This window comes from Neopelma chrysocephalum, unplaced genomic scaffold (assembly GCF_003984885.1).
Source record: "Neopelma chrysocephalum unplaced genomic scaffold, ASM398488v2 Primary Assembly neopelma1_72, whole genome shotgun sequence".
Lineage (NCBI taxonomy): Eukaryota > Metazoa > Chordata > Aves > Passeriformes > Pipridae > Neopelma > Neopelma chrysocephalum.
The window spans coordinates 224,750-250,374 of NW_020897732.1; the positions used below are offsets into that span (position 1 = coordinate 224,750).

General features: G+C 35.5%; 1 protein-coding gene across 3 annotated transcripts in view; it reads right to left on the reverse strand.

The window, feature by feature from the left end:
- The window catches only part of ARMC4 (armadillo repeat containing 4), a 79,885-nt gene that overhangs the window by 32,872 nt on the left and 21,388 nt on the right, over positions 1–25,625 (reverse strand). For all 3 annotated transcript variants that reach the window (XM_027686953.1, XM_027686955.1, XM_027686954.1), the window contains exons 11-17: positions 19,841–19,987; positions 19,337–19,546; positions 18,950–19,174; positions 16,782–16,892; positions 16,155–16,309; positions 12,567–12,809; positions 4,990–5,104 (exon numbers count right to left, since the gene is read on the reverse strand). In XM_027686953.1, the coding sequence (XP_027542754.1) occupies positions 4,990–5,104; positions 12,567–12,809; positions 16,155–16,309; positions 16,782–16,892; positions 18,950–19,174; positions 19,337–19,546; positions 19,841–19,987 (1,206 nt within the window). The remainder of the gene's footprint in view (positions 1–4,989; positions 5,105–12,566; positions 12,810–16,154; positions 16,310–16,781; positions 16,893–18,949; positions 19,175–19,336; positions 19,547–19,840; positions 19,988–25,625) is intronic.

Here is a 25,625-nt window from a genome sequence, read left to right on the forward strand (position 1 = left end):
AAACCAGGCAGAAAGGCAGGCTAAATTACCAATGTGTCTCTTCATCTTTTCTCTTGTCAGCCAGATGGCTGGTGAGTAGCCTGCCAGGCTGCTTGGCTTCTAGTTTTCATAGAATCCCTGACTTCTGCCAAACAGCTGGAAAGCCAGGTCTCCAGGAGCTCCTGAGCTTTTTGGCTTCTCATGGTCTCCAAGCTCTCAGGCAGCTGCTTTGCATGGAACTTGGGACCCAAGGCTCCTCTGTGAGGGAGATACAGGCTAGACCCTTATTTTCCCTTTGCTTCACAACTTTCAGTTCATGTGTTTTACAGAAATTGAACTCCTGTATTTGTAGACATTAAGGACCTCAGAGCAATTTATGCCCGTCCATTCGGGATCTCCAACATGTCTACAGGAGGCCCAGACAACTCCTGATAGCTGGTTCACTAAACTAGACAGCCTGTGTCAAGAATCACTGGATGTACCCTGCAGGCATGGCAGTCAGATATGGATTCACCAAGCCAGGTCTGGTTTCCTGGGCGGCCTAAATCTCCAAGGACCCTGGTTCTCGGGAAGGCTTGAGGGGCAACCCAAAAGTTCCTTTTTGTCTCCCTTACAGTATGCTTTCAAAGTTTAGTTCATAACAAATTCTTATAATTTGGAAGGTCTAAATCCAGATATCAGGGGTTAAAAACTGCATAAAATGAGAGCAAATATAGAGAAGAAGGTATGATTGAAGTAAAAAAATGATACTCCTAGAGAAAACAAATAGGAAAATGGAAAGAGAACAGTAAGAGCACTAAGCTTGAACTGCCAAGGTTTCTGTATAGAATTGCAAGAAGCATAGTAAGGAAAACAAAGAAACTGAAAAAGGCTGTACATATGCAAGTAGGGAATTTTGACATTATAGGCTTAACCAAAAAATGGTAAGTAAACAAAAATGTATTGGTACTGCTAAAGCAAAATTTTAAAAATATAAAACAAATTAACAGCAGTGTGCAGTACGGAGCATGATTATCTTTTTACACTACAGTTTTAAATCAGTAAAATGTGTAAAGAAAGCATCTTAATTAAAACAGCAAATAATTTTACTATTTGTTATATATTAGAAGAATTTCCAAGTTCAAGTACATTTCTTTGTTACTTTTAGTAAAGAAATGCTCTCTGCGGTTTCATACATATGGTTATGTTAAAATTTCCATAACAAGCAAAATCTTTGTAAGAATCCTACATAGCATAGGTCATCAGCAGCATATTTTCCACCCACAGGTTAACTCCAGACTGCTGGCTTCCTCAGAATATAATACTGTTGCAAGACTGAAGACTAATTGACCTTCACACATACCCATCTCATTACCCTTCCCTATTAAACCTGGTTTAGTTTTGATTGGGTTTTGGTTTCTCATGTGTCAGCATGGACTTTCTCTTTCCCTGTATGAATGAAATGCACAGACAACTTCAGATGGCTGATCATCTTTCATCACACCCATGATAATCCACTGCAGAGCTGAAATCACGATTTATTAGAAAAGTGTGAGATGTCATTTTACAAGTACATTTTAAGAAAACAGAATAACTTTCTAGTCTCTCAAACCCCCAGTTTCTGTCTGTTTACTTACATTACTTTGACAGACTCTATACATAGATGGCTTCCTGAGGTTCTTTAAGAAAGTCTTAGAGCTGTAGCTATAAAAAGGCTAAAACTGAAAGTTGAAAGCTGATATGCAAGTAGAAAAGGACAGAAAAACACAATGCCTGACATTACCATTCCTATTCTAATGTTTGCACCCAAAACTCTACTAAATATGAGGACAGAAAATAAACCTCTACAACTTTTTTTTTCTTTATTTTTTCTTTTTTTTTTTAATTTATTTAAAGATTCTAGTAGAAGGTTACTCCATGAGGAAATAGGTATTTTCATACAAACTCAAGTTGGCAGTGTTCCTCTTATTGGCACAATGCCTTTGGATGATTTTTATAATAGCCCAAACAACATTTCTGTAGGATTTCTCTAAATGTTTCTGTTTGGGCTGATGTACGTTGGGAGAACATTACAAATACTGTTTTTCAAAGAAGCATCATAACCAAATATTGCTGTTCCAACATCAACAGAGTTCAGTAGACTTCTCCTAGCCATTTTTCATAATCATTTGTGTTTCTTGGACAGCACACTTACACTTTGTCACTACCAATGTGCCTACAGTAGTAATGTTTCCTTTTGGAAGTAAGGAACTAATTAATAAGAATCTGCTTCTATGAAGATAATTCCTTTGAATAAATTACATTTTTGTCTCTTTATGTCTTAGATTTTAAAGAAATGTATGAACTGGTTTATCCAAAACTATGACATATTTGTCTAAAACTCACAAGTAGCACTTTCAGGTGCTACGCAAATTTTCTCAGGAGACTTCTACCAAACAAATTGTACCACTGACAGTAAGATCTTCACTCTACAAGAAATTCTTCAGGCTAAACATATCTGGAACTAATGCTGGCATATGAAGTGATGATTGATGTCAAACTAACATTACAGTTGTCAGAGCTACAGTTTATGTACTAGAGTGTACAATTCACATCCTCTATTTAAAAAGTCACAGATCTGTCATGGACCAAGTATCACTGAACTTTGTCATATTGCTGTAACAAACAATATCACTTAGCTATATCATACTGATACAATTCTATTCTATGGGAAGCACTCTGAAACAGCTATCATGATGTGACTGTCAACACATATAATCTAGGTCTATGGGAACTTGGATTCTTCTCCTTTTGCAATTAATTGCCTAACAGCAGGCAAACAAGTTAGACCCAAAAGCTCAAAAATGACAAACATCTAAACATCTTGAGAATTCAAGCCTTGGCCTTTTGTGACTCTTATCCCCTAATTGTAAAACAGCAATGACGGACCCCCCAGTCTTAAACAGATTATAAGGAGAGTAAGTGCATGAGAGAGAAACACGTACTCACACCCTGTGACAATAACCGCCCTATTAGAATGATTGACTGGCTTCTAAGATTTTATAAATATCAAAAATAACTTTTAAATTGCTTGTACAGAAAATATTTGTGTGGGAAAATGGATGTTGCATTACATTTTATAAAAATTTGTTTCTGATACTATTAACAAGTTCAATTTCATCTGCAAGCCTCCACAACACAGAAGAGAACCGCTACAGCTGCCACAAAAGAACACAGAAAGAAAACAAATCCAGATTCCATGCTCACAGCTATTTGAAACACAGTTTGCAGTCCAAAGTACAGAGTTGGAAGAGCCAGAATGCACATAATCCTTTAAAGTCACACACTTATTACTGGTTTTGAATCAAGCACTGCATAAACCAAACCGCTTCTTGGAACATCATGCAAATTGTTGAATAATATTAACTCTGAACAAAAAATAAAAAATTTTCTTTAGATAGAAATAGTTGCTGTACTTCCACACTGTGGCTATAATCACTGCTTTATACATATTTCTTTCTATTCAGTGTCAGCGGAAAGGGTATTATTGGTAGGTTTGTTTCAGTGTGCCACTTGGCCGCAGGCTCACACAAAGAACTCTTTGTGGGGTCACAGATTAGCATTTGGGCAGGCAGCCAAGAGAGATGAAAGGAGGATAGCTACACTAAGGATGTACATAGCTTGCACTCATCAAATATCCTGGGGAAAAAGACAAGAAAAAAAATCCATGTAATCTATAATTTCAGTAGCTGTCCTCTATTCCCTTAGTTTCCGAAAAAGTGCTTTTAGTGGAGAAACTCTAGCGATGTGCAGTTCTATTCTGACCCTGCAGGTCACAGAATCTTACACATAGTAAGTACTACCTTGGTACGGAGATCAAGTAGTAGTATTTTAACATTCAGCTATAGCAGTTTTGTTCAAGAGAGAGGCAGGTATATTTAGGTACCAAAAAAACTTTAACATACTAGAGTGCACATTTAGAAAAAAAAAAGATGAAAATATAATTCAGAATAACCAGCATGTCTGAGAAATGGCAAGCTGCCATTGCAGAAATCATTGCGAAGAACTACAAAATTCTTAAGTTATAAAAATCAAGAACAAATATTCTCACAATACTTTTCTTCATATATCTGTATCTACATCAAATCATCTATATAAATTAATAGCAGCCAAACAGTGCTCAATTCCAAACAGGAAATACTGCCTGCAAAGGATGCTAAGGATATCTAGCACTTTGAAGGAATTTTCACTCTTTACATAGTCAAGATCTCAAATTATATGTAGAAGGATATATATTTGTGGTAGAATATGTAGTAGATGCAAAAGTTGCACCAATTATGGAGTAAATTAGAAATGGAAGCTATTATTGTACAAGGATTAAGGAATAAAGTTGGTATTCTAGGAAACTTCTAACGGGAAACAAAACCTTGCCCATTTATTCTACCGCAGGTCAGTGGTGAGGATTCACAGAAGATGACCTGCAGCTTATACTCACCATTTTATCTCTACTTGGAAACCGACATGAAATACATGAATACCTCAGTTTTCTGCGCACAACTGACCTGCACAACCACCACTATTCACAACTGGCACTTTTTGTTGGCAGTCTGAGCAGAAAACCTAAGGATTACATTGGCACTGAGTCTGAAATATGCTCTGAAATCAAATGATGGTCTCTTGAGAACACAGCTGAAGTACTTCATAGTGGAGAACAACTAGAACTACCTGTGCTATTCAAAGCCTGTGAGTAGAAGCTTTCTGTTTCCAGCATGCTTTATTTGGGAACAGTAAGTTAGATCCTGGTAAGTTATTAAAATATATTTTCCAAATACCATAAACACTGTAAAGGCAAAACATATTATATAATGAGCGCTAGATGGAGGACTATTCACTTTTGTAAAGTGAATATGTATGTTTTTTAAGCAGTTAACAGAAAGAAATAAGGAGAGTGTAAGTAGCAAACAGCAAACTATTGCTGGAAATCATCCAAATATAAAAATTGTATGTGCGCGTATATATATAACAAATCTATTACTTTCAATACTTTCTCACCTTAGCATTTTCAACGCAAGGACAAAGAGCCCAAGCTGCACTTGCTTGAACATCTGGGTTAGGATTTTTCAACAGTGACCATAACAAGCGAACTCCATCTAGACTGTCAATTATCCTATTGCCGAACAGAACAAAAAAGAGATAATTAATTATGGAGTGGACAATGTTGAATCTCAAATTACATCAGTTTGTTTGGAACACTGCTTTAACAAACACTGTCATGATTTTAACATACTGTTTTGCTTTATGCAAGTGCTTGTGTTTTATTGTCAGCTAATCACCATCAACATATTCAGTAAAAAGTGCTTACTATAGCAGATGAGCATGAACAAATAAAGACAGAAAGTTTTCTACCTAAATCTCATTAATGTTTACTTTTTTCCAGCACTGTCATTCAAAATTCTTACAAGAGATAAAGTAAACTACATTATAACCAGAACTCATAAACGTGAAAACAAGCATGTGACTTTTTAACGATCTGCATGTAAAGTGAAATCTGAATTCGAGCATACTGGCTTCTTTCATATAGTAACAAATACTTTCCAAAACAAATATTTGTGCCCAAAACTATGTACTTAACTTTTTATTCAGTCTATGTTTAATGTATTTACCTTGCTCTATGACATATTTTAAAACACTGTGTTTCTAATCTAGCATTAGAAATTAACATGGTCACACCACAGAGCATCCTTTGTTGGGCACGAATAATGTGTAACTTGTTTCCCATGTGCTCCTTACTAAAAAGACCAACACTGAACACTATGTTATAATTACTTAAACACACTGTAATCAAAGTATCTTCATGAGTAGCTGAGAAATGAATTATCAGCGGAATCATCTCTACACCATCTGCGTTATGTTTACATATCAATCAGGCTTGGGGATCATAACTTCACATTAGGTTCCAGTGAATACCCTAAATGGAAAGGAAGGTCAAACAAAACTTAATAGCCTTTACTAACATACCTTTTTTAAAAAAAACTGTGTTAAACTCAAAGCAGATTAGTTGGAGATGAAGAAAAGCAAGTACACCTTCATTGTCTAACCTCAAAAGTAAAAAATTCAGCTGCATACAATGTGTTTACATCTTTCACTGTAAATGTGACATAAATTGAAATACAGATTGAGCTTCAAAACAGCAGATAAAACATCTCATTTGTGTTTATTATATATGGTTTGCCAGGAAATTTTAAAACTAATTATAAAATGAACTTTGTATGTAATCCTATCACCATTTGGAGCAGAAAAAATAATTAAGGACATGTGGTCTGTCTAAAATAAGAAAGGATTTTATTCATAACATTTTCATGCAAGCTGGTTAAACAACTATGTTTTTCAAAATAATACTTTTTGCACAAAGCTATGGTTAAGCTAAGACGCTGTAAATTTTTTAAGGTCTGCCAATTTCAGTACAGCTTATTTTTCATGCTCAGCTCCAAATCAACTGCAAGAAAATCATGCAAAGGACAAATTTGGAAGTCTTAACACAACAAAATAAAAGAGCATAATCATGAACTACACAATTACACATATATGTTCACATAGTAAGGATGACTCAAGTAAAAGCTTCAAAACAAACTTTTAAATCCCTCCAAACCCCAAAGGAATTTTAACATTACTCTCTTGTCATTTCAGAAAGCACAAGGCATTTTTTCCTATATTGGAATTAATTAAAAAAAGAACCCGTGAATCTCTCCTCTAGTCAAGTGAGTACTGATCATATACCAACATGAGGTACTTCCTCCCAAGAGGGGCTAAATATAAATGACCCAGCTCCAACCAGTATATAAAAATCAAGAGATAGAAGCCAAACACTGAGCTCAGATTTTTCCACCACACTTAAAAAACAACATCTAGGCTGATTTATCTTTCCTTTCCATTTTTTTAAAGCTTCCTTTTCAATTTACTTTCATTTTCTTTTCAGTTTTCTTGTCTTCTCTTCAGTGTTTCAAGGTAAATTAGCCTCACTCCATTGGTCATTTTCTGAAGAAGAATTTTGCCTTTTGCTTGAAGACCAGAAAGACCAGTTGTCTTAGATGCAACACAACACATCTCAGAATATCTCTAAGTGTAGTTCCCTGACCATTCAACATGTATAAAATCAAACCAGAAAACAGTACAGACAAAACAAAAGAATCTCCAAATTACATCGTTTATCACTGAGTACTGCTTTCTCACAGTTACACTAGATTAACTCAAACAGAATGATGCTCTTAAATTCTCATTCTGGAAGAATTATCATTGTGTAATCACTATGCAAGCACAAACCCTTTTATTTTCATCTCGCTGAGAGCATGTATTTGCCAATTAAGAAAGCATTGCTAAAGAGTTCAATATTTTATCTTTCTGTGGTTTCACTGCACACCCAGCAGATGAAGAAAATGGGTGTTGAATGAGCGTATCTACCTTAACAGCAAAGGGAACACTAAAATAAACGGTCCTGAAAAATGTTTCCTCTATAAAAGTGCTTAGACATTAGTTTCCTTCCTATGTGAAAATTCCTTTTTAAAGCTGACAAAAATACACATTCAGGTTTCTTTACAAATAAACAAGAAAGAGAGAAGAAAACGGACCCGTAATCTTGAAAATTTCAGCTCTGATGGCATAATGCTAAACAGTATTCTGATTTGGTTTTGTAAATAGTTTTTGTATCTAATTTTCTTTCCAAAATTTATTATAATATAATTAGCAGGATGCTGTAATAAAGATGCTTACTGCAATAAATACAAGCAAATATACCATAACATTGGTTGGCATTCAATTCTGTATTCATCCATAGCTAGTACATTATTCACTCTGTGGTTTCACTGACTTAAATTATATATTTCATAATAATTTGTCGACATTCTGATGATAAAATTAAACTACAGTTAAATCCGGAGTAAGCAACCACTCATGGGACTGTTAAAACACAGGTTTTTAATAAAAATGCAAAACATTTTCTTTGAAAGCTGAATGGAAACTCATAGGGTTTGACATAATATGATATTTAGTTGATTTAAAAATCTTAATGTTTAACACTTAATTATTCAGATATTTAAGTGCTTTATAGAATAGCTGATCGGCATGTATGTAATATATCTAATGTACAGAACACTATCATTAATAGTCAAAATCTTAACAGGCATGAAACTCATCCAAAATAGAAATATAAATTTTATTTTAGGTAATTGCTGCCTGGTGCTTCACTATAAGTACATAACAATATATAAATATGCGGAGTTCCAGTGCAAGAGCCCACTGTTGTGGTTCTATTCCTTTATACAGCTGAGCCATCTCACAATAGAACTGGACCAGTTCTTGTAATTCAGAGCTCTGTACTTCATCATATACTGATCTTATTTGATCACTGATACAATTTAGAACAGGTGTAGATTATTCTGCTCCTCAATGTAACCAAAAGTAGTTGCACTGGCAGTTAGAAATGGCTGGAGTGAAGAGGCGCTCCTGTGCTGGCCAGACACCATTAGAGCAGAGGTGAAGGGATATGCAGCTGGCATCACTCCTACCAAAAGGCAACTGCAAGGTGTATGACCAAAACATCTTCCTGCTTTCCACACAGAACCGCTGATGTATGGTGTACATAGAATAGGTCTTATGGGCAAAAAATTTTAATGCAGTTAAATCCTTTCAGAGATTACTGGAACGTTTAGTATTGCAGTGAATTGGTATTTGCTATCTGACCAGAGCAGATAACAAGATATTTTTTGTTGACTTTTGTTGTCTATTCACAGGCAAAAATTGCTTAACACAGGCTTTTCAAATTATTTAAGAATCTTGATATCATGAAAACATTGAACATCATGAGCAAGACACGGGTCACAATTCTAACAATTTACTTTGCTTTTTTAAATATATCTGAAACTAGCAAAGCTGTTAATAGAAAATAGTATTTCTCTTTCAAATTAAAACTTAATATTGAACATTTCCAGTAGTAACGTCGACATGAATTGCTTAAATACACATATATACAGGCAGCTTAGACATCTGTTTGTCATATCTATCATCTTTCTCTGTTACAATGTTATTTGCCAAAACTTTGAGAACTCTAGTTTAATTGCCTGCCAATTAAGACCATAAACGCAAATGTAAATAAACAAAGTTATACTGACTCTGTATTGTGCTCACTGGTAAGATTACAGGGTTTAAATCTGGCAGAATGTAATCTCGTCTTTTTTGAAACCACAATTTAGCATTTTTCTTAAAACTTTCACTAGTTGCTGTGGATTGCTTTGATAAATAGTATTATATACCAATGACTCAAACTCCATCTGTTTGGCTAAAATAACTGTACATTTCAGTTTATAATATTCTAAACCCTCAGTTTAGAACACTAGCAATGAAGTCTATGGGTTTTCAAATGGAGAGGACAAATGAAAATAAAGTGGCAGACCTTTGTTTTTAGTGAGAGAAAAAGAATTATAAAAAGTTCCTCAAAAAGATAAATACACATAAAAAAAGTACTGCAGCATCTCTGTCAGTGGCAGTGTAGCATGGAGAACAGCTTCACGCTGTCCACATAAGAGTAAGAAAGTTCAGTCACATAATTATGCTTTTTTTAAGATAAGTCAACTTATTTTTGGCCGTGAGAGAAGTTGGCTGCTATTCTTTATTTTAAATAGCTCAATAGAGCCAATAAGAATCACTTAATTGCTTGAAGTTGCCTTGAAGTGAAGGATTGGTGCAGAAAAGTAACACTAGTGTACTTTCCATTCAGCAGTTGTAGAAGTTATAGTGTCAGCCAGAAATGGCTGCAATAAATGGCAGAAATAAAATACACAAAATACATGTAGAAGACGTAGATTCACTTATGCTTATCTACTAGTCTCTCTTCATCAGCGTAGGCTTCCTCCATGGAACATAAGGAAATTGTACAGCATTTCACTCAGAACTTAACTCCACTGCTTCATAGAACACTCTCAGGTTTTTATAATCCATAATAATACTTTTTTCTTATAATAAACCCATCCTCTTCATAACATATCCTTGAATCATTCACAGAAATTATGTGAGTCCTACACTTGGTCTCTATGGTTTCCACATACCTACTGCTGCAAGAATAACCACATTCAAAATAGAAGACTGCTCAGCTGAATATTTAGTTTCTAAGACACACTTTGTTAAACAGACATGAAATGTAAGAATATATCTGAAAATTCTAAATCGTTATGAGATCCTACCTTTATATTTTTCTGCTTTTTTTTCTGGGTTTCCAGTACTTATGGAAGTCAATGATAGCAGAATTCAGAAAAATCATCATAGTTTCCAAAATTTCTGTAATGCCAAACTAAAAAAGTAACCCTATAAACAGAGCCTGTCTGTACCACATGACAAAGAAAACAAGCCTCAAAATCAGACAAATTTGTCAACACAAAGGCTAACAGTAGAGAAGAACTGCTTGTCCAGAACCTGTCAAGACATTCTGAGAAATACGTGATTATGAAATGAGGAATATAATAGGGTTTCATCTAGATGAGTAAGAAAGACCATAAACAGCTAAGTATCAACCTGCAATGGAAAGTTCTCATCACCTATATACACTTGCAGGCTTCAAGTGGCTTTGCTTTGCTTCTTTTTAGAAGATAATCTTGGCACATCTCCATATCCTTGTTCAGATGTGCCTTTTTGGTTAAGAACTTCAGAAAATGTTTACAGAAAGAGACTGAGCTCCACAGTAGTTTCTAACAAGGCTGCTTATTGTTTTGGGTCCAAATTCTGTAAACGGAAAAAAGTCATACTACAGACTGTGTGTGTATATCCTTCATGTCCTTGGTGACTTATTCTTCCCCAAAAGGACAGCACTTTGGATGAGGAGATACAATTTCAGCTTCTGTTGTACTGGTCTGAGAGAAGGAGAAAGGAGAGGAACAGATGTACCTTTTTTTTTGTTGTTGCTTTTAAGTGCTCTCAACCCTGTGAGAGGTAGAGCACTCAAGCAAATCATTTAAACATGTGAACAGTTACACTGCTGTCAATGTTTTAGCTAAGCATTGTTTTTAAAAAATTTGCTGGGTTGGTATCAAACTTATCCCCATTGGGATGAATCATGCTTCAGGAGAAGACAGCAGCATTATCTCTTCTAGTACTACAAGCCTAGCTAGCACAACACATCAGGTACATGCCACAGGCTTGCTAGTAATAATAAATTTTGTGTAACAGGTTTTTTGTAGTAGTAAAAAGTATATTCTGCTCTTAGAATATACTTAAGATCTTGCTTACTTGTTAATGTTTTAAGACACTTTTAAAAACACTTCTAGAGTTGAGAACTTCAACAGAGAATTTTTTATATGAACCAAATTTTATTCCTTTGTTCACTCTTCCCAAACTCTATAAAATTTTATCCCAAACAATCTGTACTCTCTCCTTCTTAAAAATAAGATGGACTTTGTTCTATCACAATTTTAACAGCAACTTGTATTCTTTTTTATGCTTATACGGAACACATTCCAGTATGAAGCTATCCATACTGGATACTACAAGTGACAGCTCTGAGTACTAGAGTATATCTGAGATTTTATAAATATCAATTTATATTTACTGGCATTTAAGTTTTTCAGTATTTGCAATGCTAATTCTGTTAGGTTAATACATTATACTAAAGGTTGATTTTTAGTGAGATGTCATGAAAGTGATTTCATTTATTTATAGTTTTATGCTACATGGCTAACTGCTCATACAACCCATGTTTACAGTTGTGTACCATCCAGCCTTTTGCCACTGGGTGACAGCCAAAGCATGAAAACAAAAGCCCTATTCAGGAAAAGAATTCCCTGCACTGCTATATGAATATCAAGTGAATTATGCAAATCAGAACAGGAGGAGCTTAATAAAACTCTCTTTCTGACCTTCCTTATGTATACGGAGGGAAATATGCCGAGAATCTTGAAGTAAATATCCCTGTAAGGGAATTGTAAGTGCAGTAAATGCTGACCTAAACATTTAACTGGAACACTTAATCATAAAACTCAAGAATCTTTGTAACTTATACAAATCTACATCACAAAATCAAAGAGAGGAACAACTCAGTAAAAAGACATCCTTTTTCTTTGGTTTTGCAAAGGAATAAGAGGTGAGAAAAGGGTCCAAAACTGTCTGAGTTCACAAAGAAACGATGGAGAGGGACAACATACAAAATACTAGAAGTACGCTACTTCAAAAAATTTATTTTCATGACAGTAAATGGGCACATTTCCTTTTTAGAATAACTTTCTCTAATTTAGCCTTTATGATTATTATTTATTATTTGATAACAGATGAAAAAGGACAAGGCAAAATACATACTTATCATGCAGCACTTCGAAATGGTGCTCTGTAATTTTGAATTCTAAGTTTAATAAAAATCAATTTAATAAAGGTTAAATTGGTTTTCCTCAAAATGCAAAAGCTATATATATATATATTTCCTTAATAATTTTTTTATATAGCACATTTACAGGAGGATATAACTAACCCACAGAATCCTGAAAAAAAACCAAAAAGTAGAATATTCTTTTCGGTCAGATTAGAATTGGCTATATTTGCATCAGAATTACTAAATTTTTTTAATATTTAAAATGCTACACATAGTAATAACTCACATCATATTTTCAGTTTCTGTTGCACATGCTCCTACTGCTTTGTTGACGTTCACAAGTAGTGCCTGATCCGTTGCAGTTAGTAACTTCACTAAAGGTGGTATTCCACCACATCTGCGGATAGTACTTCGATTTATTTGCTCTTGGCAACATTCTCCCAGTGCTCCAACAACATTTATAAGGACTTCTTCAGGCTGATCAGTAAGCAGTCCTACCAAAGTTTCTATGGTTTGATATTCCCGAAATCTAAAAGACAGCAATAAACCCAAAGTTATTATTTTCAGTATGTTACCATTATAAATTTAATTTTATAATTAAAGTATCATTATTATTGAAGTACAATGTTTAATTTCTGTATGTAAAATCATCTTGCTGAAGAAATCCTAATACAGGTAAGCCATTCCAATCACTTAGAATAAGTGTGACATAGAACCTACTTTTCTCATGACATTTCTCTAATTTAGTTATCTAGGAATCTCTTGAGTAGTTTGAGGGTTTTCCAAACCTTGACATGTGGATGCAACATCTACAAACCGGAGGACTGGCAATTACTATGCTATCCTAACCTCGGTACTTTTTCCTACTATGTTAACAACAGCTAGAGTAGTGGTCTACCAGACCCTTCTCCACCTCTCTGAACCAAAGGATCACGAGCCTTTAGAGAGTTTGCCCTGAGCAGTTCTGTGCTTAGTTTAGGCCTAATACATTGCATTTTCCTAAGGTCAGACCCATAGTTCTAGTACAACTCTATGGTACTATGTTAGATTCCAATCTGAAATTAAGAAATAAGTCGACAGAAATTTGACTTGATTGCTATATTAATACTTTCCACATTCTTCATAAAACTTTTGGTACTGAAAATCAAAAATATGATTTTTAAAAATCCTGGAGGTCCTATCCTACAGAGAGATGTGTGCTAAACCTCAGAAGTTCATCTTTCAGAACAGGATGTTTTCCTCAGTGCTAGAATCATCTTCTAAGTTTGTTTTGTTCAAAACTTAAGAGGATTATTTACACTTAAATACTGTATCTTCCTTTCATACATTTTCTGACACATCTTGACAGTTTCACTTGGTATATCAAGCTAGGTCTAACCTGTATCTAATCTAATTATCAGAGATAATTTCTCTGAGGGTACTGAGTTCTCATTTGTGCTTCCCTCCCAGCCCCTACCTTCTGGAAGTGTCTACTTGAGCTACAAAAACTGTATTTTCCAAGAATCAGTTGCACATGTGGTTTTTCTTTCATTAAAAAAAAAAATTAATATTTCTGAGATTTTTATGGCAGACTAGAGCTGTTTCAATAAAATTAATCTTTCCAAGCTGGATTATCAGCATAACAATTAAAGTAACTGAGAAATGAGAAACTTTCTTTTTTGGTTATCCAAACCTTTGCTTAAAGGGAAATCTTCCTCTCTTTGTTCACTATAACTTGGAAGTATCCCTATAATCATTTTTTTCAAGAGTAAACATCAGCAGCATGAATAAAAGAGCAATAAAGTAAGCAAAGAATTTAAAAAAAAAAAAGAAAAACAAAGCCAAACAAAAAACCACCAAACTGATTTTCCCTGGCTACTTTTTCTGTGTTGCATATCAACTGCCTCACAGATGGAACGACAGGAGCTGGCTCTGCAACAGGCAGGCTCCACTCTGACAGAGCTGCTGGCTCGGGCCATCTTGTGTCCAGAAGCAGAACGGCTCCTTGCACGCAAACTGGATTTGGAGCTGGACAGGCCCAGGCACCTGTATCAGCTCACTGCTGAGTCAGCACATCACCTCAGCAATGTACTTCAGGTATGGGAAATACTGTGGAGCACTTTGAAGGTAATTAAGTGTCCCTGCAGGAACCAGCAGGATTTGTTAGTTCCAGCTTCATGCCAGACTCAAGCTCATCCCTCCAGATCTACTTAGGTGTTTTCATATCGACCTCACTCCCTTTTCTTTAGTGCCCTCCCATCTTGAGTTTGGACACAGTTTTAATGCTTCAGACTCAGCACTACATAATACATGAATTCAGCTGGAGCTGTGCCTGGCTAGTAACCTTTGTGGAGCACCAAGCACTTGCCAAAGATATGTGAGTAGCCCAACAAAAATCTGTTTGCATTTGGACAGAATTATTGGCTACAGCTATACTAATAAATAAAACAGGCAAGGGCTCATTCTCTAGCCCTGAGGACGAGAAGCACAACATAGCATCCATATGGCTAAAATCTCTTCTCACAACTCGAGGTGGCCTCGTCCATTCTGCCTAATGGAAACAATCTGTTGCCTGCACTGTTCCCAAGGGGTGTCTGGGCATTGTCTGGGAGAGTGCTTGCTGGCACAGGCCAAACTGTGTAAGGGACTGTGCTGGCAGTTGAACAGTACGGATAATCCTAACATAGTGCCTGAACCCAGAAAGATTTGGCCCTGTTTAGTTTACTAGTACAGAGAGAGCCATTCAGTCTGTCTCATCACTGATTGATTCAAAATCAGGATACCTCTGTGCAGATACCCAAAGCCTACAGAAAAGAAGGATATACCCTTCTGCAAAGTTACCGTACAATCAAGAATGCAAAAAGCAGTAGGACAGCAGTAGAAGATGTAAAGACCATGGGTTTGGGAACTTAATTAGGACAGTAAAAAAGCCAGAATGTAAACACTTACAGTGGAAATCTTTCTAATTTTTATCTAGCCTTTATCTATATTTTTGCTTATCCAGCAAAGTACACTAAAATGAGGGCTGCAGGAAGAGGTTACCTCTTACTTATACTCTTTCTAACATATGAATCTTGGATTCTTTTGTACAGAACACCATAGCTTCTAGGAAACCTAGCTCATATGCACCAGAGCCAGCTTTTTTTTTTTGAGGTAAGGTGCATGAATATGGTAAATTAATTTTAGATGAGGAGGTCGAGTATTCTCCATCATGAAGCTGTTCCATGAAAGGTGGAGGGTGATAACTCGTGCTGTCACATTCTCAGACAATTACTCAGGACCCTGGTACAGAGAGGTTGTAGGTACCTATGGTAGGACTCTAATCAGTTAATTCCACTCATTTAGAAGCTGGGTCTCCAGACTAAGCTACTTTCCTGAGACCCTTCTGTAGTCAAGAAGAGCAGCATTGAGACTAACTACCCTAAACTCCAGTATATTTCTAATATGTATTAGACATCTACCCTAGAATGACATCATTTGCTCTCTGTCTCTCTTGATGTAAGACATTAAAGTGTACTAAAAACTCTTTCTACCATGCAGCAGTGATTCCAGCTTGTAAACTACACAGAAGAGAGAGGATATCAGATAAGTCCACACACCAAATGTTTAGTATGTGCTAGTACACCTCCCGACTCAGTGTCCCATGTCTTAGCTATTCTTTAGAGGCATCGCTTGTCTCCATTGACTCTTAAGATTCTAGGATCTGAACACTGTCCACTGTGCCCTGATGAGGTCAGGTGGCAGTTTTTTAAGTACTATGAAACCTAAGTTGAAAGTCCAACTGATTATAAAGAATGTTTTTGAAGAACCATGACACAACAATTTTGAAAAACATAGAGGCCCATAAAATCAAAACACAATCATGTAATAAATGCTTGTAAAATTAAATTGTTACTTTGACACGTTTTCTATACTGATAGCACATTTCCAGATTGCTCCTGTCACAGCTGCCAGAAGTTTCTTGTTTTCAGAGTTATCAAGCAGAACAGAGAGTGGTTGTAGACCTCCATGTTGTCTAACCAGGTCACGTATTTGTTTATCTTCTGCACACTATACAAAACAATTAAATATATACGTTATACAAAAATGTGTAAAATTATGTCTTCAAAAGCTAGCTGTATTACATTGTAACTAGTAAAATCTAATACAGAAGAAAACAAATATTGTATTAAAGTACCTGAATATGCTAACAACTCACTAAGAGAGTTTGACAGTAAACTGCTACTGTATATGCAGCAGTGCTTATACTGTCACATTGTCCACTTTGTGAGCAAACAAACATAAAAAATCCAAAGAGGATTCTCTCCACTGGCTACCTATGCAATTTAGGACTTGCACAAAAGAAGAGCAAGTAGGAACTTAACTACAATATTAAATATGCAGTTAAAATATTCACAACATTTTTATAAAGTAATTTCTTACATATTAGAGAAATAGTGAAATTAAGAAATATTAAAACCGACAACAACATGAAAACAAGGGGCTAATCCTGGCTCTGATCTACTGATTATAATACAATTACCTTAAATATGGCACTTGCACAATGCATCTGAAGCTCCTCATGTTCACTACTCAAATTTTTCACCAGGTTCTCAATCATTCCCTCTGTCTTTATTGCAAGCCTGTAACTTGGCTAAAAAGATAAACTGCATCTTTTAAATCCAGTATATTAATAGTTAATAGGTCACAATAATAATAATACAGTGCTAGAATTCTAGGGTTTGGTATTGAGAATTCTTGCACTTTGTCACAAGCACAAGTAATCATTGCCTTGAAAATACTACTCATGATCTCAAAGGTAAGCAAATACAGGAATTCTCTGCGGTGCTCTTCCAATCACCTGTAAAACCAGGTGCTGCAATGCCTACTGTGTAGCCACTTGGCTTAAAGAGAATGCAGAATATTCTGAAAGGTGTCCAGACTCCCTGCTCAGAGCCAAGAAAGTAAAAGGTGCTTCAGAATGGGATCAAGAAGTACCCACCCACTTCATTGATAACCAGCAGCCAAAACAACAGATCTACACCTAGAACAAGGTTAGAAAAACAGGCATTGTAACAGGGGATCATTGTTTAAGAGAGGGGAAACATCATTGTAAGAGATGCATTTAGTATTCTTTCCAAGTTAGGCCAGACAAGAAACCCTCAAAAACGTCACCTTCTCAATATAGACTTATTTAACCTGAAACCTGCCAGGTTTGTGTCTCATGCAACAGGCCTAAATTTGTGTAATTAAAGAAACTAATTTTTAAATTCAAGAAACTAAATTTTTAAAGTGTTCAATAATGTAAAATCTTTTGAAAAATCATGTCTTCCATGTCTCTAATTCTCCAAGAGAATGTATTTATATGTTTTATATTAAATTTATATTTTATATTTTTATTGCACTGAAGTGCAATACACCTTACTTTCAAATATGATTCTACAAATGGAGGTATAGAATCATAAAAAAATAGAATAATTTAGGTTGGAAAAGACCTTCAAGACCTTTGAGTCCAACCATTAACCCAGCGCTGCCAAGTCCACCACTAAACCATGTCCCTAAGTGCCACATCTACACGTCTTTTGAACACCTCCAGGAATGGTGACTCAACTACTTCCCTGGGAAGCCTGTTACAATGCTTGACAACCCTTTCAGTGAAAAATTTTTTCCTAATACTCCAACTAAACCTCCCCTGATTCAATCTGAGGCCATTTTCTCTGGTCCTATTGCTTGTTAGCTGGGAGAAGAGACCAATCCCTGTGTCGCTTCAACCTCCTTTCAGGTAGCTGGATGGAGTTATCAGATCCTCCTAATCTCCTTTTCTCCAGGCTAAACATCCCCAGCTCCCTCAGCCGCTCCTCATCAGACTGGTGCTCCAGACCCTTCTCCAGCTCTGCTGTCCTTCTCTGGACTCACTCCAGCACCTCAGTGTCTCTCTTGAAGTGAGGGGCCCAGAACTGAACACAGGATTTGAGGTGCAGCATCAGCAGTGCCGAGAGGGGATGATCACTGCCCTGGTCCTGCTGGCCACACTATTGCTGATACAGGCCAGGATGCCACTGACCTTCTTGGCCACCTGGGCACAATCTGGCTCATGTTCAGCCACTGTCAACCAGCACCCTGAGGTCCTTTTCTGCCAGGCAGTTTTCCAGCAACTGTTCCCCCAGCCTGTAGCGCTGCCTGGGGTTCTTGTGACCCAAGTGCAGGACCCGGCATTTTGCCTTGTTGAACCCCATGCCATTGGCCTCAGCCCATGGATCCAGCCTGTCCAGATCCCTCTGCAGAGCCTTCCTGCCCTCCAGCAGTTCAACACTCCCACCCTACTTGGTGTTGTCTGCAAACTGACTGAGGGTGCCCTTGGTCCCGTTGTCCCCATCACTGATAAAGATATTAAACAGAACTGTCTCAGTCATGTAATCACATATATGGCCACGGTAAAAAATATTTGTATTTGAATTTAAAAACTGAATATACTCAAAGCTGTGAAATCTGCCATGGTTCACATTCTACTCCCAGCCATTTAAATAAAAAATACGTGGCATTTACTTCATTACAAGCTGTGACCTTCTCAAAAACACTTTGATCACACAAAGCATCTACTTCCTGATGGGATAACTGCCCTGATTTAAGTGACATTAAAATGTAATACTTCCTTTTAGTAGCCAATTGTTTTAATGCTTAGAAATAACTTAGCTATATGTGTTTACTTACCTCTGAGGCACATTCTTGTAGTGTTCCCACTACTGGGATTAAGATGTTTGCATCTGAGCATTTGAGCCATGTAGCTAACAATGGAATGCCACCAGCTTTACGGATTGCTTTCTTGTTTTTGGTGCTTTTGCTGCAGCTCCAGAGTGCCAAAGCACCACAGCGTGCTATTTCAGTATCTTTGGCTTGGTATGGTGTTCCCACTGAAACACACTCCAACAGCCCAACCTAAAAAAATCCACATTTTTTAATATCTAAAGGGAAGTTTGATATTATACTGCTTTTTAATTATGGTAAACACTACCACAATAATCACGTATACAACACATGATGTATTTTTTTAACAAAAATGCACATATGACAAGGGTACAAATTTTAATGTCTGCTTACCAATTTCCTGATTCCTCCATATTGCCTTACTGTCTTTCGTGCTCGTTTAAATCTAGCAACATGAGCAATTGTTTCAGCTGCCAAACATTTTAGATCTTTATCTGGAGAGTCCAGTATTTTCACCATGATCTCTAAGCCCCCAAGATCTGCAATTGCATGTCTGATCAGTATATTTTGACTTATTTCCTTCAGGATTTTTAATGAACCAGTCTAAATAATGGGGAAAAAAAAGATGTTAAACATTATTTAATTATAAAAAACATTAACATTGTTTAAAATGCTAGGTTATCTAAAACATCTTATCTTTTATATTTAAGCAGGAGAAAAGAAAGAAACTGAAAGTCAAAGAAATTGATTTCTTTCTCAAAAATCTGAAGAAAAAAGAAAATAGAGGAATGAGTAAAGAAAGAAATCAATTTTCTTTACACTCTATAACTTTGAAAATGGAAAAAATATTCTAACAGAAAGGGCATATTCATAGATCTTTTTGACAAAGCTGCTTACCTGACAGTTAGTTTCTTCTGTATCAAGTAAATTAATTAACACTTCAAGACATCCCGTGTCTTTGAAAGCCAGCTGACACGATTCTTGAGCCATGTTGAAATCTCTCATTGAACACAGTGCGATTACAGTAGCCGTTGGATCACCTGCCTAAAATAAAGCAAATAATTAACAAATCTGTAAAGTGCTCATATTATAAAATGTAACCACTTCCACTCATACTAGTAAAATCACTACTAAAGAAGAAACATGTTAGAGTATTTTGATTCTATTGTGTTAAAAAACACAGACATAGAAAAAAAAGGGAATTATTGATAAAGTCTGTAAATGTCATAAAGATTCAAGTGAATGAATAGCTTAGGTGACAAATGACTAATATGGCTTTCTGTGAACGGACCAGTAAATTAGGCAGTCAAGTATTGTGAGCTTTGTACAAGTGTTTGCAGATAGCAAAAGAACACAGAGTGGAGATACAGACATTTCAGAGATCCTGTCTGCATTTTTGCATTGGTATTCCAGAGATTCCAACAGGAATCTTCCATTGTGGACACTTCAGAGGGCTTTTTTTCCAAGATTGAAGCCCCTGTAGAAAGTGTTTATTAAAAAACCCTGACATTTATGAACAATAACAAATTGCCACTATTAGATAATATTCAGCTGAGTTATAAAGGAAACGGTATAATAGTTGACTCAGCAGAGGTGGCACACTTCAAACTGCCCTGTTACTGTCCTGTGAAACAACAAATGTTATGTCAACTTGGGAAACAGCTCAAAGGTTATCCAAGGCCTTTTAGTCAAAAATATGCGCTGGACAAATTGGTAGATTGTAATAAAGAACAGAATTAGCAGTCAGTGAATATAATATTCCTGCAACAATATGATATACTTAGAGCTACAAAGAACCTCTCACAGAAGCCACCAAGCTGTGGCAATGGTGATCCAGTTGATATGTCCAAGCGGACTCCATAAGGATTTTGACAAAGTCAAAAAAGGAAAGACCTAAGAAAAGAAACTAAGCCACTGTATTATAATAGGAAAGATCATTATTTGGATTGGAAAGAATGACTAAAGGATAGGAAACTGAGGATAGGAGCAAAAAGTCAGTTCAATAAAGGGATGTGATTTAGTGGAGTTCCATGGATCCATGTTGAAGTTCTGCGATTCAACATACTTGTAAACACCCAGAGAAATGGAAGGACTAGTTAAGTGACAAAGTTTGTTGACAATATTATAATTCAGGGCCTGTTGTGACAAGCTGCTAAAAAAATTACTAGGACTAAGAGGGCAGTAAAACAGCAAATGAGAAAATGAGAAATTATGCACATCAGAAAAAACAATCCTAACTCCTTTGATGAAATGATAGTTTTTCAGCTGACCATTAAAAATTAGAAATAATAGCTTGAGGCTGGGGGAGATAGTAAACAAATAAACAGAATATTGGGACTTATTTGGCAAAAAATATTGAACAGACAACGTCACTATACCACAGTATAAATCCACAGTTCACATACAACTTAAAAACTTTATGCAATTCTACAGCTTCCCCTTCAGGAAGGTTACTATAGCACTGGAAAACTTTCAGAAAAGAGCAGCAAAGACAATCCAAAATTTTTTTAGTCTAAAAGAGGGACGCCTGAAGGGATATCATAGAGGTTGACAGTGTTAGGGATGGCCTTGAATAGGACAGAGAGGGGTTGCCTGTCCTATGTTTCTTTTAATACAGATATAATCTTCTTTCATAATGAGGTATAATAGGGTTAAGGTAGTTGGTTCTTCAAATGAGGTAATAGACTAGTGGAAGTAGTTGTGAAATGATTCTGTGAAAGTTAAAAGTTTTCACTGAAGGTCAGTAAAAACATAAATATGTCATTCAATTTTCAAACTCCCGAGTTAAAAACAAGTGGCAGCTTGAGAGTATTAGAAAGTTGTGTTTGCCCCATTCTTACTTCGCCCTGGGCAATCTTTTGTGGTACTGGGTTTCTTCCGCCTTGATGAACTACAATAAGAACAGTGTTTCACACTACTATAGGTTATACAGTCAAGTTTCCCACATTTGTGAAAATCAGAAGTCAGGACATCAGAATGCAGAAGATGAACTTTAACCACAGAAAACTTCCATCCTGATCATTGTGTCTCCCTTCCTGTTGCTGTCAGGTTATTGGGATACATTGTCTTTTGATCTGCCCAATACAGGGGGGTTTGAAGGTCATACAAATAATGAAAACAGAGTTCTGTTTTGGAAACAGAGTATATAAAAAAGACTAGGGATGTTGGATATGAATTTGAGATTACAGTGTAATATTTGATTAGAAGGATGAATTTTGGGATATATAATTGGAAGAACTGCATAGGAACATACTTATTCTCTCTTTTTAGGCACTTAGGCTCTTGTGCAATTACCACTGAAATTCTGTGTCTAATTTTCCTTTTTACTGTTCTAGAAGGAAAGCGAAGAGTTGGAGATGATTCAGAAAAGAAAAATTCAAATTATTGCAAGCCTGGAAAATAGTTGCATTAAGAGAGGCATGAGGAATATTATTTAGTTTATTAAAAAGTAAATTAAGATATGAATCATTCATAGTGACTAAATAAATCTATTATGAATAGGAACGTGATCACAGAGAGCTCTACAGTCTAGCACAGAGGTTTGATGATTTGAAGTTAAAGGTACTAAAACTTAGATGAGGAGTAAAGTGCAAGTTTTCCATTGTGTGGTTAATTATCCTTTGGAAGAAATTATTTAGGAGTGATGATAAGTTTTCCATCAGTGGAAATTTTTCAGTCAAGATTGGAAGATTTTCTAAACAATAAACTCTATTTCAGTCACTGCTACTAGACTTAAAGCAAGGAAAAGATCAAAGAACACAACACAGAGAGTTAAACCATATGACAATGGATTCTTTTGAACCTAAAATATAGGTTTAGTGTTAACAAAATCAGGGATGGACCAAGCCGAATGGAAATTAGGAGGGTTGAGCTACCATGTAGCTGCAACAGAAGCTGAAGCACATGAACAATGCCAACTGTGGAAGTTACAATTTGGAATACCTAGTAAATCAAATTACAGTGTCCACCTTCTGCATGCCTCTCAATTCTAGGGAAGCTTTGGATCCCATCCAGACCTGAACTGTGCTGCCCAAGCCCATCTCTTCTAAATGACAGTTTTTAATCTGTAAAGGACTTTTAGCCAACCCCTTTCAGTTGTGCACATCATAATGAAATACAGAACATTGAAAAACTGAGTAAAGTTTGCTAATATGAAACAAGTAGATCTAGCAAAACTAAAACTTTTGCAGCATATTACTTAAAAGGAAACAAAAACAGTAAGACAAATACAGTAAAAAAAGTATTTAAATTCAACATGCTCTTCTTACAGTTAGGATAAATGTAGTAGGAATCACAAGTGAGAAAATCCAAAAAGAATGTAAGAACTACTTCATAAAATTTGAGACCAGTAACTCACATCAGACAAAACAATTCTGCTAATCAACAAAGTGTATGCTGATAGTACTTCATAATTTTTACTTAAATATCTCATAGCAATAGACATACACAGAATTTTCCCACAAAAAATATTTAAATATAAAGGTAATTTTTAAACATCTGTAGCATATAGTGTGCTAAAGAAAGATGCCCGCAACTTTTTTATCTTTTTTTAATCCTCGTTATCATCTTGACTTCAGAAGAATGAAATGTGTCTTGCTTTAATAACATATTTTCATCTACTTTGAAAATATGTCCCAGGGTATGAAATAGTGTAAGAATTTCTCAAATGTTTTCACAGGGAAATCAGTTTATCCACACAAACAAAACTAAATTATTTTTTAAAAAATCCATATGATATGATTAAAAGACTGTATTGAATATCCTACAGCTCAAAAAAACTAACAGCTCTCCTTTTATGAAATTTATGGTCTTTTCATATATCTTAGGCTTTGTTATTTACTTTGCTTTGTATAATAAAAACTTTGCAGCAGGTGTTTTAAGAGAAAACTCATCTTTTTATTATTTTACATAAATGCAGAAGTATATCACTAACCTGAAAAGTGATGTCTCTTCTTTTGCAGACTGCTTCTCTTACAGTGAAACTCCACTTATACCTAACATAATAATCCATAATTCCCTTATCTTACATGTATAATAGTTGGCATATGACATTTAATATAGACCATATTTTTAAAAAATAAACAACTTTTATTTTTCTTATACTAAATAAAAAATAGAACTATATAGAAAATACATATATATGCATTTTATTTTTTCGGCTTCAAAAACAAACACACCACTTAAAGTGTTTTTAATATAAAACCACAATAAAATATTTCTCATATGTGCTGAAGTATCAGTTCCACAAAATAAGAAATATTAGTGACGATTTCAACAATTCTTTTTTTGTTTCTTGAAGTTATCATTACAGTAAGTACTGCAGTAGTTACAGATAGATTTTAACATGCATGGAAATAGTTACCTCTCCATTAAAATGACATAAAATCCGCATCATGTTGTTATACCATTTGAAATCTGATATGTTGGATGCAAACAGACTCTACTGGCAGATCAACAATCAATTTTAAGGCTTGAAATTAAACACAGACTTAGTTAAAAATGTGCCTCTCTTCCTAGATATTGGTATAACATATATATCCATAAATTAAACGAAAATAAACCAGTATCACCATTACACTATCAGTAAAACATCTTCTGTGCAATGTATGTGTAATGTCTCTGTTATGATACTCAGAGCTTGCAAATGACAATTACAGAACTACTGACAATCAAATAAGAATGAAAATAAAAGAAAAACACAAGCAAATAAGGACACAAACTAAAATACAGCTACCAAGGAACACACAAGTTCAAACCATCATTTTGTTTGATACTTCTGTAATAATCAAGGGGGAAAAAACCTGTTAGTCAATGGCAAGCTTTCAACAAATGAAACTAAGAAAGCTAAAAGCATTAAGGGGTCTTTTTTATTCACTAACCTTTACTGTTTTCTACTAATGCTTACTTAATGTCAGTGATGGCACAGTGAACACTGCCTATGCTAAGGACATAATTAACTAGTCAGTAAGTACTTAGATAACTTAGATGTTTTCACACTAGATGAGCTTAATGAATTCTGCTCTTTGGTGCTGAGAGAATTGGCTGATGCCATGATAAGCTTGCAGAACTGTAGATAAAAATCTGTTGTTATCAATGGAACACAATATAATCTACCAATATCACAGTGTTGCCAAACAAAAAAAGCAAACTTTACAGAGAGACTTACAACCAGATTTGTAAGATACAAGAAATCATCCTTCTTTGGTTTGGCACTGATTAAGTTTAAGTGCTGTATTCATTCTAGGTATCACACTTCAAAAAAGATACTGATAAAGTTGATAAAGACCAGAGGACATCAAAATATCTCAAAAGTACGATCTTCACAGAAAAATGGAAGGAACTGGAGCAGTTTACTCTGAGGTAGAGCATAAGGAGGTGGTTTAAAGGACAGCTACAATGGCAATCATCTGTTCACCAGATCCAGAGTGAGTAAGACAAGAAATAATTGGGTTAAATGGCATCAGGGCTGATCTATGCTAGGCAAATAAATAAATAAATAAATAAAGGTAAGGATATTTGAATTTTTGAACATATTGCTTGCAGCACTTACAAAATCTCCACAACATGAAAGAAAAGATAGAGAGATATTTGTCCAGAAGACACACAAAGAATTGATGCTGTTTCGGAGGCAAGCAGACGGAGTCAATGACCTCCTACATTCTGCTCTAGTCCTATCTTCTGT